General features: G+C 37.0%; 2 protein-coding genes across 2 annotated transcripts; one reads left to right on the top strand and one right to left on the bottom strand.

Moving 5' to 3' along the window:
* The first annotated feature begins 689 nt into the window (after window positions 1-689).
* LOC106374684 (gibberellin-regulated protein 1) lies at window positions 690-1,566 on the top strand. The gene is made up of 3 exons (XM_013814660.3): window positions 690-1,058; window positions 1,165-1,213; window positions 1,302-1,566. The coding sequence occupies exons 1-3, from the start codon at window positions 984-986 to the stop codon at window positions 1,481-1,483; spliced, it is 306 nt and encodes a 101-aa protein (XP_013670114.1). The 5' UTR covers window positions 690-983; the 3' UTR covers window positions 1,484-1,566.
* A 5,530-nt stretch (window positions 1,567-7,096) lies between these two features.
* LOC106359141 (diacylglycerol kinase 3) lies at window positions 7,097-10,003 on the bottom strand. Its single transcript, XM_048739649.1, has 11 exons — window positions 9,470-10,003; window positions 8,948-9,070; window positions 8,737-8,874; window positions 8,573-8,658; window positions 8,403-8,490; window positions 8,177-8,335; window positions 8,022-8,092; window positions 7,871-7,948; window positions 7,699-7,786; window positions 7,500-7,616; window positions 7,097-7,418 (listed from the first exon to the last, which is right to left on the bottom strand). Exons 1-11 carry the CDS (start codon window positions 9,800-9,802, stop codon window positions 7,260-7,262), a joined length of 1,440 nt encoding a protein of 479 aa, XP_048595606.1. The 5' UTR covers window positions 9,803-10,003; the 3' UTR covers window positions 7,097-7,259.
* Window positions 10,004-12,033: the final 2,030 nt, after the last annotated feature.

Below are 12,033 nucleotides of genomic sequence, written 5' to 3'. Positions count from 1 at the left end.
AAAATGCCGGAGATCGTGAAGCTGAGCATCGACGCCGGATCTAATGTGATCACGACGACCATGTTCAAGAAATCGGCTCTGGCGAAGTCAGAGAAGTGAAGAAAAAAAAATAACCACGAATATATAATGGACACTTTTCTTAAATAGTCATTTATACATTTTTGTCACGAAAATAGCATTTAAAAAAAATTGAAACCATATCCTCTACACTCCAACTCTTAACTCTACCTCTTAACTCTAAACCGTAAATCTATATTAGTTAACCCTATGGTATAAATGTATTTTTACCTTTTAATAAAACCTTTTTGTTCATTTTCTTCCATTAATGTTATTTTTATTTAAATAAACTAAAAAAAATTATCTTAGAAAATTTCTCATATATAATATTACCAGTTGATGTCTCGCACCTTGTGTGGACTAACATATATATATATATATATGACATATTTAATATCTATGTTTAGTATATAACTTTTAATTAATAATCCCAAATATCATGATTATAAGAATAAGAACACATGACTATAATATTAACCATTAAAATCATAAACTAAATATAAAATTAACTTAATTACGATATTATCAGTAAAATTTGTTAATATCTATTGTTAATTTAAATATATTTAATTAATAATCTTAAAAATATAAATAGATACACTTAAATAATACTTTGAAATGAAATAATATGTAATGCTCTTTTCTTTTTTTGATCAAAATATATGTCATGCTCATTCAATCAATTCCACATAAAAGTCAACAAAATTCAAAGAAGATTATTTCATTACAATTTTGATTATGTATAAATGGAATGAAATTATTTCATTTTCTTCATATTCAATTCCTCTAATTTCATTCCTTTTTATTCTACTGGATTCTCGTTCTATAAATTGAAGGCCTCCAAGTTCTCATTAGACACAACTCAAACACACATTATCTTCTTTGAGTTATCTCTAATCATACTATAATCATCTCCTTAGAGAGTTATGGCAATTTCAAAAGCTTTTATTGTTTCTCTTCTCATATCTCTTCTTGTCCTCCAACTCGTCGAGGCAGACGTGGTACGTATTTCTCATGGAAAATACACAATGTATATATGTGTACATATCTATTTATTTAACTAAGCATACAATTCTTATATTTATCCTTTTTCGAATATCCACTCAGGAAGTCTCAAACAAAAAGAATGGCTACGGGCCTTACGGCAGTAAGATTGGTAATTATATTAGCTTATATGTGCACACATACTGACATACATAGTATACATGTAAGTTTTATATTAAGACTAACGTTTATTTTTGTAGATTGTGGAAGTGCGTGTATAGCACGGTGCAGGCTCTCAAGTAGACCGAACCTTTGTCACAGAGCGTGCGGGACTTGCTGCGCCAGGTGCAACTGTGTGCCACCAGGCACGTATGGAAACTACGACAAGTGCAAGTGCTACGCCAGCCTCACCACCCACGGTGGTCGCCACAAGTGCCCTTGAGACTATTTTGTTTTGTTTGTCAGTAATTGTTGGCATTACTTTGTATTATGTGTGGTTCTAATATATATATAACAATTTTAACTCTACTGTTTATTTTATTTAAAAATTATTTAATTAGATACAAATTTACAATTTAAAACTAATATTATAAGTTATAAAAAATTGATACTCATATTGATAATAAATGTATTAAATTATGTTATTTTGTTTCACAATTTATTTATGAAATGTAGATTTTGGATCATATTGATAATCAATGTATTAAAAAATGATATTCATATTAAACACTAATTGTATTTGGACTAAAAAAAATCCAATGGCACTAAAAATAATATAAACAATCACAACCCATAAAACATCAAAAAAATATATCAATAGCCTCGGGTATTCAATCCGGTAAACCCGAACCATTTAAAACCAAACTAAACCAAAATAAAAATAATAATTAGGATGGTAGTACCGAATAAACCGAATGGATTTTATTTTAAAGAAACCGTAGTATATGAATATGGTTTAGTATATTAACCAATTCAACCGAATAAACCGCAGAAGTCAATTAATTAAAACATATTAGCATATTTATATATATTAGTGTTTAAAAAATTAAAAAATAAATATAAGATAAACGTGTTTATAATATTATCGATAGATATTTTTAATACCAATTGTTAATATCTATTTACAAATTGATTTTCCTAAATATCATGATAATTATATAATAAAATTTATATATTTAAAATAATCATATATATATATAGACAATTCTCACAAATAGTTTTTTTAAGTTTTTGTCACAAAATAGCACTCAAGAAGGAAAATGATCAAAATAACACTTTTTATTTTGAAATTATTAGTATTTATTTTTAAAATTTTTAAATTTGAAACCATATCCTCAATACCACACTTCTTAACTCTATAACTAAGTCTACATTAACCTTAAGGTGTAAATGTATTTTAACCTTTTAATAAAAAAAATTTTTAGTCATTTTCTTTGAGTGCTAGTTGGGTGAAAATAAATTAAAAATAACTATCCTAGAGAATTTCCCTATATTATATCGGTAGAATAGGTTAATATTTATTAATTATCTTAAATATTATTATTATTATATATATATAATAAAATAAAGTTTTAAATAATAATATTAATTAAAGTAATGATTTATCTTAAAATTATAGAAAAGATGACAAGTAAACAAATTCACTAAAACAATAGAGAAAATGATAAGTAATCAAATTCACTTTTCAAGTAATAATATAGATTATTTGGCAGTCAAGAAATGTTATTACATAGTTATCGTTTTACTTTTGGTCGTTTTTCTATAATCTTATCCCATATGCTTGAATTTTCTTCTTCTCTTTTTATTTAAGTTACTCGAGAAATGAACAGAGTAATGCCAAATATAACATTTTAAGATTTAAAAAAAAAAAACACATTTTAAGATCTACGATCGTTTTCCTTTTCATGTGCTTGGAAATAAAAGTCATTTAAGGGTAATGTACTTGGCTCAATTTATAAGAACGCCACAAAGTTCGTTTAACCAAGATAAACAATCGATGTTAAAGAAATTCAAAGCAACCAAAATGTTTTCAGCTGAAATCGAAGAGAAATGTCTACCTCTTCTGAAAGCAGAAAATATGAAATATGGATTTGATTTTTCCCATAGCTCCAACAGTCAGCTCGCTCTTGCTAATAACCTATTATGTACGTGCATAACTCTTCCCCCATATTTGGAATATATTCATATGCCCTTACTACCTCTAAATTTGGTATGAAACAATGGCATGGCTTTTGTTGAATCCGAGTTTGTTTAGGTCGAATGAAAAGAAACTAAACTCGATTGTGAATTTTTCAAGACGTTTTATTGATTAGTATGTGATAATAGACATTCTTGAATGCCTCACTCACACTAAGTCTTTAGTTGAGAGCATTGGTTCATACAAATACCAAGATCCATGTCACTGTAAGACCCAATCTCTATGGCCTTTTTCATTTTTGATGTTAATGGTCTTATATATCTTTACATTTGTAGGTGGTAATTACCATTTCTGTATTACAAGAGCTCTTCAATGTCACATAAAGAATGCTCTGAAAACTTCAATAGATGCCGCACCAATGACACCAGTATCTCCAAACGATTGGTTCAAAATCTCAAATGTATCCTTCAAGTCAATAGCTATAAAATGCCGATTTTGATTTAAAGAGGTTGTGTTGAAAGCTCAAAAATAAACAACGAAAGGAGAAAGTATTGAAACTTATGATAAGCTTGGTGAAGTCTTCATCTGCTGAGCTGGCATGAGGAGATACTCTACCTGCTTCAGAGACTTTGCAGTTGAACATGAATCAAGTATAAAAGCACATGATCGTCCTTTTGGGAAGGGAGCTTTGGATTTAGAATTGAGTCACGAGACTTGAGTGAGAGCAGCTGGGTTAAGCCAGTGTTCTTGAGGAGATTGTGCTCGGGTTAAGCCGACGCATCTCAACGGTTCGAGATCCAAAGTGTAGTTCGTTATCTCATTGATTCAATAAAGTGTTTGGAGTGTTGTGATTGAGTTGTTACAAGAGAATCGATAGGTAAAACTCTATCAATTGGTGCGGTGAGCCGTTCGATCGCTTCGGTGACGGCGAGTTCGGATCCTGTGAATCGCGGTGGTGCTTTAGCTGATTCCGACGTTCGTGTGAAGTTTTGAATCCGACGGTGAGAGGATCGAAGAATCAAGTGGCGTCTGGATCGGAATCAATGGCAACAGAGTGTGTAGGGATTCCAATTTTCACAGGAGCTGACTTGCGATCATGGATTTCGTGGTTGGAGAAGTTCTTTGTGCGAGAAGATTTCACGGATGATGATGATAAACTTAATTTCGCTCAAAGCTTCATGGAAGGTGAAGCTATATCGTGGTTCCAGTGGAGACAATCATTGTGGTTGTTAAATAGTTGGGAGGCACTGAAGAAATCTTTGTGGTTACGGTTTGGAAGCGATGAAGATCCGGAGAATATAATGTACAATACGGAAATTCAGAAAGGCTTAGAACAGTTGCGAAGCTTTGGTCCAGGGAGCGAATCCAAAAGTGACAGTGTCTCCAAACCTTTTGATATTCATCCTCCGGTAACAAAACCACTTGGAACTGATGATTTGGAGATTGAATCGTTAGGTTATCGGAGTTCACAAATTTGTGATAATCAAGAAAGTTTGGTAAAGAATACTGAGTTGCCTGTGTTTGATGGTTTTATGCCATATGGTTGGATTTTTCGAGTAGAAAGAGTTTTTAGAACTGTCCAATATAGTGAAGCTGCTAAGCTTGATTTGGTGTATGCGAGCCTTGAAGGAGCTGGACGGGATTGGTATAGTGAGGAAGTGATCAAGGGTGAATTCATAACTTGGTTCAGTTTTAAGAAAAGACTGTTGGCTCGATTTGCATCAGAAGAAAATGGTTCCCACTCAGATGTTTCCACTCACGTTCCTGAGATTGTTCAAGATCCTGTGTTGAAGTCTGCGGAACACGTGGAGAGTACAAGCAATGAAGCACTTCAAGCAGCATCTGAGACTTGTTCCAATGCATTACCGGAGCCATATTGTAGCCTTGTGCTGGAGGCGTTACCTTATGAAATTGGCAGTGACGGTTTATGTGTTCAGGATGGGGGAGAACCGTACATTTTACAGGTTCAAACAAAGGATGAATCGACACCACCATCAATAGATTCTGAGTCCTTACATTATGTACCCAAGATGGTCAACAAAGAGTTTCTTAGAGATAAAACAAGAAAGCATATGAGGAAGCAACGGTTATCTCCAAAATTCTGGCAGTTTAAATATAAAAAGAGGATAACGTTGAGTATAAACAGTGAGCTTCTGGGTTTAGCAATGGTGAATGAAATGAGAGTTGGTTGGCTGCAGAAAAGACAGAAACTTTTGTTGTTGAAGCACAAGCTGAGAATGGATGACATACTTGGGGAGAAGATTAATGGAATGGGTTCTGTTGCCAATGATGTTTCAGGGTCTGATGCTTTGGTGCGTATTACCGGTAACGGTGAGAATGAGAATGCGGATGTTAGTCTAAGACAGACAGAGAATGAGCCAACTACGTTGAAGCTTTTGTGTGTACATCAACTGTGTGATCAAAATTCTGAAAGGGTCACAAGTAAGAAGAAGAACAAGAGGTATCCCAAGACTTGGAATTTCAAATACAAAGATGAGGAAACAGATTTTCAAAATGTGGAGATGACCAAGGGAATGGATTCTGCTACTTATGAGATCCTTGATGCCTTGTCGAGTATTGTTAGAAGCGATGGTGCTGTTGTGGATAACTGGAGGTATGTTAGTCCGAGAAAGAAGTGGTCACAAAGTTCAATTGGTTCTCAAAGGATTTTGAGTTCTGGCCGTCAGTCTCTGGCGAGAAGAAGAGGTCACACAGTTCAATGGGAACATCACAACCAGGGAAAGTTTGATGTAGCTGGGTCATTCAAGTTTACACAGAGGTCGTATGTATTTGAGAAGTTGAATGACTTGCCATTGAATCCACTTGTCTGGTACTTTGCGATGGTTGTTAAGGAAGATTATTTTGCTGTGTGGCATTGCTGGAAAGAGAGAAAAAGACTGCAAATCAGAGGGCGGTCCATTCATTTTAGTCCTGCCAACAGGACCATGAAAATTATGGGCTTAGAGATCAAGGCTCTTGGAGTGAAACAAGTTGTTGCTAAGTCGTTACATAAGTGTGTGTGCTTTGGAGTGGCGGTTATGTTTGGCAACAGTAGCATGGCCTTGGTAAATGCAGAAACACTCCTGCCATCAGCATCTTGGTGGACACTTCGACAACACTTTTCTGATGTATGGTACAAATGGAGAACCAAAATAAGCAAGAATGGTGTTTTGCGATGGTTTGAACATTGGGGTTGCAGGAAAATAGCTTTCACGTGGTTGGCCTTCAGGTCCATGAATTCGAGTTCTCTAGTTGCGCTCGGTCCAGATTCTGATCAGAAACGTGCATACATACACATGATAAGACAACTTCAATTGTCAAGCTGGCGGTGCAAAGTAAATACTCCACTAGTAACTTCCATTGTGTGGCACCGTTGGAAGACTAAAGACCATGTGTTTCTGAGTTGTTGATTTAAAGAAACAGGTTGCTCAAAAAAAAAAAGATTTAAAGAAACAGAAAGGGGGCTCTACAGTGTTGCTGTGACAGAAGTGTAAAACGCAAGCCAGGGGAGCAGCTGCATTACTTGCCAGTGAAACGATTTGCACAGCTAGAAGCTTGGGGTCAAGCTTCTTTTCAAAGGCGGGGGTATTGATAAGCTTGGTGAAGTCTTCATCTGCTGAGCTGGCATGAGGAGATACTCTACCTGCTTCAGAGACTTTGCAGTTGAACATGAATCAAGTATAAAAGCACATGATCGTCCTTTTGGGAAGGGAGCTTTGGATTTAGAATTGAGTCACGAGACTTGAGTGAGAGCAGCTGGGTTAAGCCAGTGTTCTTGAGGAGATTGTGCTCGGGTTAAGCCGACGCATCTCAACGGTTCGAGATCCAAAGTGTAGTTCGTTATCTCATTGATTCAATAAAGTGTTTGGAGTGTTGTGATTGAGTTGTTACAAGAGAATCGATAGGTAAAACTCTATCAACTTACCAAAAGATTTTAGCTCATATCTTATAAGTCCCACAAACTTTACTTGTCACATCACAAAGATTTACAGAACTAACAATAACAATAAGCAGAGCAGCTACCTATCCAAATACAAAAACAATTAGCTTTCTCTACAAAGAATGCATCTTCCAATAGCAATCACACACCATTTATCATTAGAGATTGAAAAGGAACTTTTTTAATCTCCACAAACGTTGAGTAATCAGTGCTCATTGGTTGCTTCCATGGCTCTCCATCCATTTGCAAGAAGGCATCTTTCCAGTCACCTCCTCTTAGCTCAAATCTGACTGCAGCAGCCTTAAATAGATCACCAAAAAGGGAATCTTGTTAGTACAAAACAAAGGTATATAAATATATATGTGTGTTTTTAAAAGTTACCTGAGCTATGTGCTTGGCTGAGATGAGCTCAGTCATGACAAATGACGCATGCCATCCATGCTTGAAAGCAAAGATCTCTATCAAACCATCATCACAATGAGCCTCCACAAATCCTCTCTATAGCAAAAAAAAATAGGTTAATGTTAGAGATTTGAGTTCAATGATATGATGAAATGAAATCATTGGAAGAAAGAATTACCTTCTCTAGATACTCCGGTTTTAGATTACCCCATGGATGACTTCCACTTCCATAGCTTTCAAGATTCAATGCCACAACTGATCTCACACTACAAGATAAGTCCATGCATCAGGTTAAAGCATTAGGATCATAGGTTGTAAGAAACCATGTACCCAAAGCTGTTTCTTTTTACTTTTTGGGAACTGCTATCTCTTCCCACTCAGAGCAGTAAACCTTCTTGATGTGAATCTTCAATATGTTCCTAAGTCCCCTGCAAATTTCAAATAGTTTCAGTAACACAAACAAGAAGCTAGGCAGAGATTTAAACTTGAACATAGCGAAACCTTAAGCCTGGATCTCTGGCAAACGGCGTGCAAAACCAACCCTGAGTGCAACTAAAGCCTGAATAAATAAGCTGCAACAGCAAACATTTGCGTGGTTAATGTTTTTTTTTTTTGTGATTCAAAATTTTTGGCTGAGGATAATAAAAAACAAAAACCTTGTTGGAGATAGGGCCTTGAGCAAGATATGGTTTAGTGTTGCGAAGATGATGGAAGCCATACGCAACTTGAGCATCCATACCTATGCTTAAGTAATTGTAGAACACTCCTTCATAGGACTTTGCCACTAGAGGCGCATCTACTCCCACGTCCAAGCCCTGAAAACAACAAGAAAGCTCAATTAACAAATGAGAAGAACCAAGCCAAAGGGAATAGAGCCAAAACCTGATCAAGTTCGTTTTCCGCGGCTGGTTTTAAGGAATAAGGAGGATTCACCACTTCTCCAGATGGCATTGACACTAGAATCTTCCAGCTGCAACAACACACATAAACAAGAGAAGTGAACAAACAAATGTGTACAACTAGACAAATAAGCTAATCTTGTTTTTTTTTACCTATCTAGTCGAGCAACTGGACCCATACTTGCACGATGGAGCGTTCTTTTAACAGCAATTCTCCATGCAAAAGGGAACGAACCACCCTGAAGAGAAGACAAATAATCTTCAGAGGCAATGCAGTAGAAGACAACATAAAGAGAGAAGAAAGATTCAACTCTCACCCAACCAAAACTCCTAGAGAGATCATTGCCTGTACCGAGAGGGATCACGCCAACAGGAGGGATTGGTAACGTTCCATCTTTGTTAAGCTCTCCAAGACATCCAAGAACCCAACCAACAGTACCATCACCTCCTGCAACCTATCAAAAAACCAAACTCCATTTCACACTCAAATGCTATTGGATAAACATTGCTTGTAGTACTACTACTCACCATAACCCTCAACCTTGCTCTGCATTCTTTAGCACATTCATCCCCTTCCCCTGCCACTTTCTCCAAACACGCCAAGCCATATCGAACAAACTCATTAGGCTTCACTTCCGTGAGATCAAACACCTGTTTTACAGAATAGAGCCACCTTTAAAGTCAACTCATCATTCCAACAACAAACAAACAAACAAAAAATTCAACTTTCCCTACCTAAACACTACATCCAAACATCAACTAAGCGTGAGTACATAACTCAAAGAATCTAATACTTTCAACAATTGATAAAATATATATATATATATATATATATATCATATGAAGACAGAACACTAAACTCATCTCTATTGCACACTGAACCAGTCCATAAAGTAGATATAAGATAGATTTCAAAATTAACTTTCCCTACCTAACCTTAAAAAAAAAAAAAAATCTGATCAAGACAGAACATTAAACTCATCAAACCCAACAAAAAAAGCTTCATTTTTTTTTCTTGTTTTTTTTTCTTAATAAAAACCAAAACAAAACCTGCTCTTCGCTCATCAACTGTTGAAGCCTCTCTTTAAGCACAGGACCATGACGACCACCACTTTTGGGGTTGATGAAGACAACCATCGGCGCGTGGGGAGCCATATCGGCGACGGCGCCACCGGGAAGAAGCAAATGGTCGGGAATGGCGGTGGTGTCTTTGCGTTTGATACAGTCGCGCATGGCGAGACGGATGTACTCAGGCATCATCAGCCTCTGGCGAAGCTCCTCCTTGTCTACGCCGACCCACGTCAGATTAGCGAGTCCGCAGCCTCTCATCGACGTCGTTTCATCAGCCTCTAAGGCCACGAATTTCTCCGTCGGCGCATCCATTGGTTCTCGCCGGAGAAGAATTTTTTACTTTTTCGTCCTGTGATTGGAGGAAATGGAGGAATGTTCGAATCCCAGATGTAAATTAGAGTTTTGAGTTTGGAAAAAAAAAGTGAATATTGAATATTTAAATCAACCAATACAAAATCTTCGTTGACAGTTTGTATTTTCTTGTCTTTTTTGTTTTTTTTTTCTATCTTTTTTCTTTTCCAGAAAATGTCGAATTTCGAACACAGCGCAGAAAACGTGTGTGTCTGCTTAATAATACGAGTAAATGCAAATGTATTTTCAAAAAGAAAGGATTTGTTTCACTTTCTCTCAAATTGTCTCTAAAATGCTATGGTATGTTTGAAAACCATAGGAATTAAAGTTAATTATATAATAAGACAGTTTTAAAACAAGATCTTAATGTTATCATATTTAAAATGGTTTCTTTTTTTTTAGCAAAATCTAAAATGGTTTCATTTAGTGATTTTGTTTGGTGAATATGATTTGATACAGTTTAATATAAATTGTATTAGAGCTCATCGATTCGAGTATAAATACTTCTACATATATAGTATAAATTTTGTTCATCGTTGTTTATCAAGAAATGTTGTTGTCTCCTTTTCACTTTAAAGCTCTATTTATAAAGATAAACAAATAGTCATTAAAACTGACATGAGCAAGGCCTACGACCGCATAGAATGGGGTTTCTTGAAGGAGGTAATGAAGAGAATGGGATTTGGGCACATCTGGATAAATTGGGTCATGGAGTGTGTTACAACGGTCTCGTACTCCTTCCTGATAAACGGAGCGCCACAAGGGAGAGTCGTACCAGCGAGAGGACTACGTCAAGGCGACCCCCTTTCCCCCTACCTCTTTATATTATGCACTGAAGTGCTCTCCGGATTATGCAAAAATAGTCAAGAGAATGGTCGGCTTCAAGGACTTCAAGTGGCAAAGAAAAGCCCTTTCATCAACCATCTCTTGTTCGCCGACGATACCATGTTCTTCTGCAAGACAAACGCGCGGAACTGCGAGACTTTGAGGGGGATTCTCCGTAGATATGAGAGCAGCTCAGGGCAATGCATCAACTTGAGCAAATCTACCATAACTTACTCTTCCAAAACGCCAAGCGACATCAAAGACAGAGTAAAGAGAGCACTAGGAATTGAGCAGGAAGGTGGTATGGGCAAGTATCTAGGATTGCCTGAAACTTTTGGTCGAAGAAAGTGTGATGTGTTCACAGGTCTTGTGGATAAAATTAGACAGAGATCTCAGTCTTGGACTACACGTTTCCTATCGGGAGCAGGGAAGCATGTTATGCTGCAGTCGGTGCTCACTTCCCTACCAACACACTCCATGTCTAGCTTCAAGATCCCGACCTCCCTCTGTAACAGGATCCAGTCCATCCTTACCCGCTTTTGGTGGGATAGTGCACCTGACAAGAGGAAAATATCATGGGTAGCGTGGAGCACAATGGCGCGACCAAAATTCTTGGGAGGACTGGGCTTTAAAAACCTTGAGGACTATAACGACTCCCTTCTGGCTAAGCTCAGTTGGAGAATTCACTCCAAGCCGGAGTCTCTACTGGCCCAAGTGGTGAAAGGCAAGTACTACCCGGAATGCACCTTCCTGGAGAGCAAAGACACCTCTGGCTCTTCCCATGGTTGGACAAGCATAATGGCGGGCTTGGAAGTTCTAAAGAAGGGAATGGGTTTTGTAGTAGGTAATGGTCACGACGTTCATGTCTGGTCAGATAATTGGCTCTCTACCTCAAAGCCTATGGTGCCAATAGGACCTCCAACCTCCATCAATCAACATCTGATGGTCAAGGACCTATTGAATCCAGACACCAACGATTGGGACTTGCAGAAAATCAGACAACATTTACCTCAGTATGAGGAGAATATCAGATTACTCATCCCAAGCGCTTCAGCCCCAAAAGATCGAGTAGTCTGGTTACCTGAGGACTCAGGAGTTTATACTACAAAGTCAGGGTACAAGACCATCTTTGAAGAGAAAAATGTCTTAAACCTTGATTTTGACTGGATGCGGTTTGTCTGGAAAATCCACATTCCACCAAAGATTCAACACTTTCTTTGGAGGCTACTCAACAATGCTTTACCGGTGGGAGAGCTACTTGCAATTAGAGGAATTAATGCAGAATTACAATGCAAGCGATGTGGAGAGGCTGAAACCTTACAGCATCTGTTCTTGCAGTGCCCTTTTGTAGGGGAACTCTGGCAGCA

Source organism: Brassica napus, chromosome A9, assembly GCF_020379485.1.
Source record: "Brassica napus cultivar Da-Ae chromosome A9, Da-Ae, whole genome shotgun sequence".
NCBI classification, from domain to species: domain Eukaryota; kingdom Viridiplantae; phylum Streptophyta; class Magnoliopsida; order Brassicales; family Brassicaceae; genus Brassica; species Brassica napus.
Note: the sequence above shows the minus strand (reverse complement) of the source record. Positions and strands in the feature narration are given on the sequence as shown.

Coding starts and splice junctions, on each gene's coding strand:
- LOC106359141 (XM_048739649.1), bottom strand. CDS start 9,802: ATGGATGCGCCGACGGAGAAATTCGTGGCCTTAGAGGCTGATGAAACG. Junction 8,875..8,947: donor GAGCAAGGTTGAGGGTTATG/GTGAGTAGTAGT, acceptor GTTTTTTGATAG/GTTGCAGGAGGTGATGGTAC. Junction 7,617..7,698: donor AACCGGAGTATCTAGAGAAG/GTAATTCTTTCT, acceptor TTTTTGCTATAG/AGAGGATTTGTGGAGGCTCA.
- LOC106374684 (XM_013814660.3), top strand. CDS start 984: ATGGCAATTTCAAAAGCTTTTATTGTTTCTCTTCTCATATCTCTTCTT. Junction 1,059..1,164: donor AACTCGTCGAGGCAGACGTG/GTACGTATTTCT, acceptor ATATCCACTCAG/GAAGTCTCAAACAAAAAGAA. Junction 1,214..1,301: donor GCCTTACGGCAGTAAGATTG/GTAATTATATTA, acceptor TTATTTTTGTAG/ATTGTGGAAGTGCGTGTATA.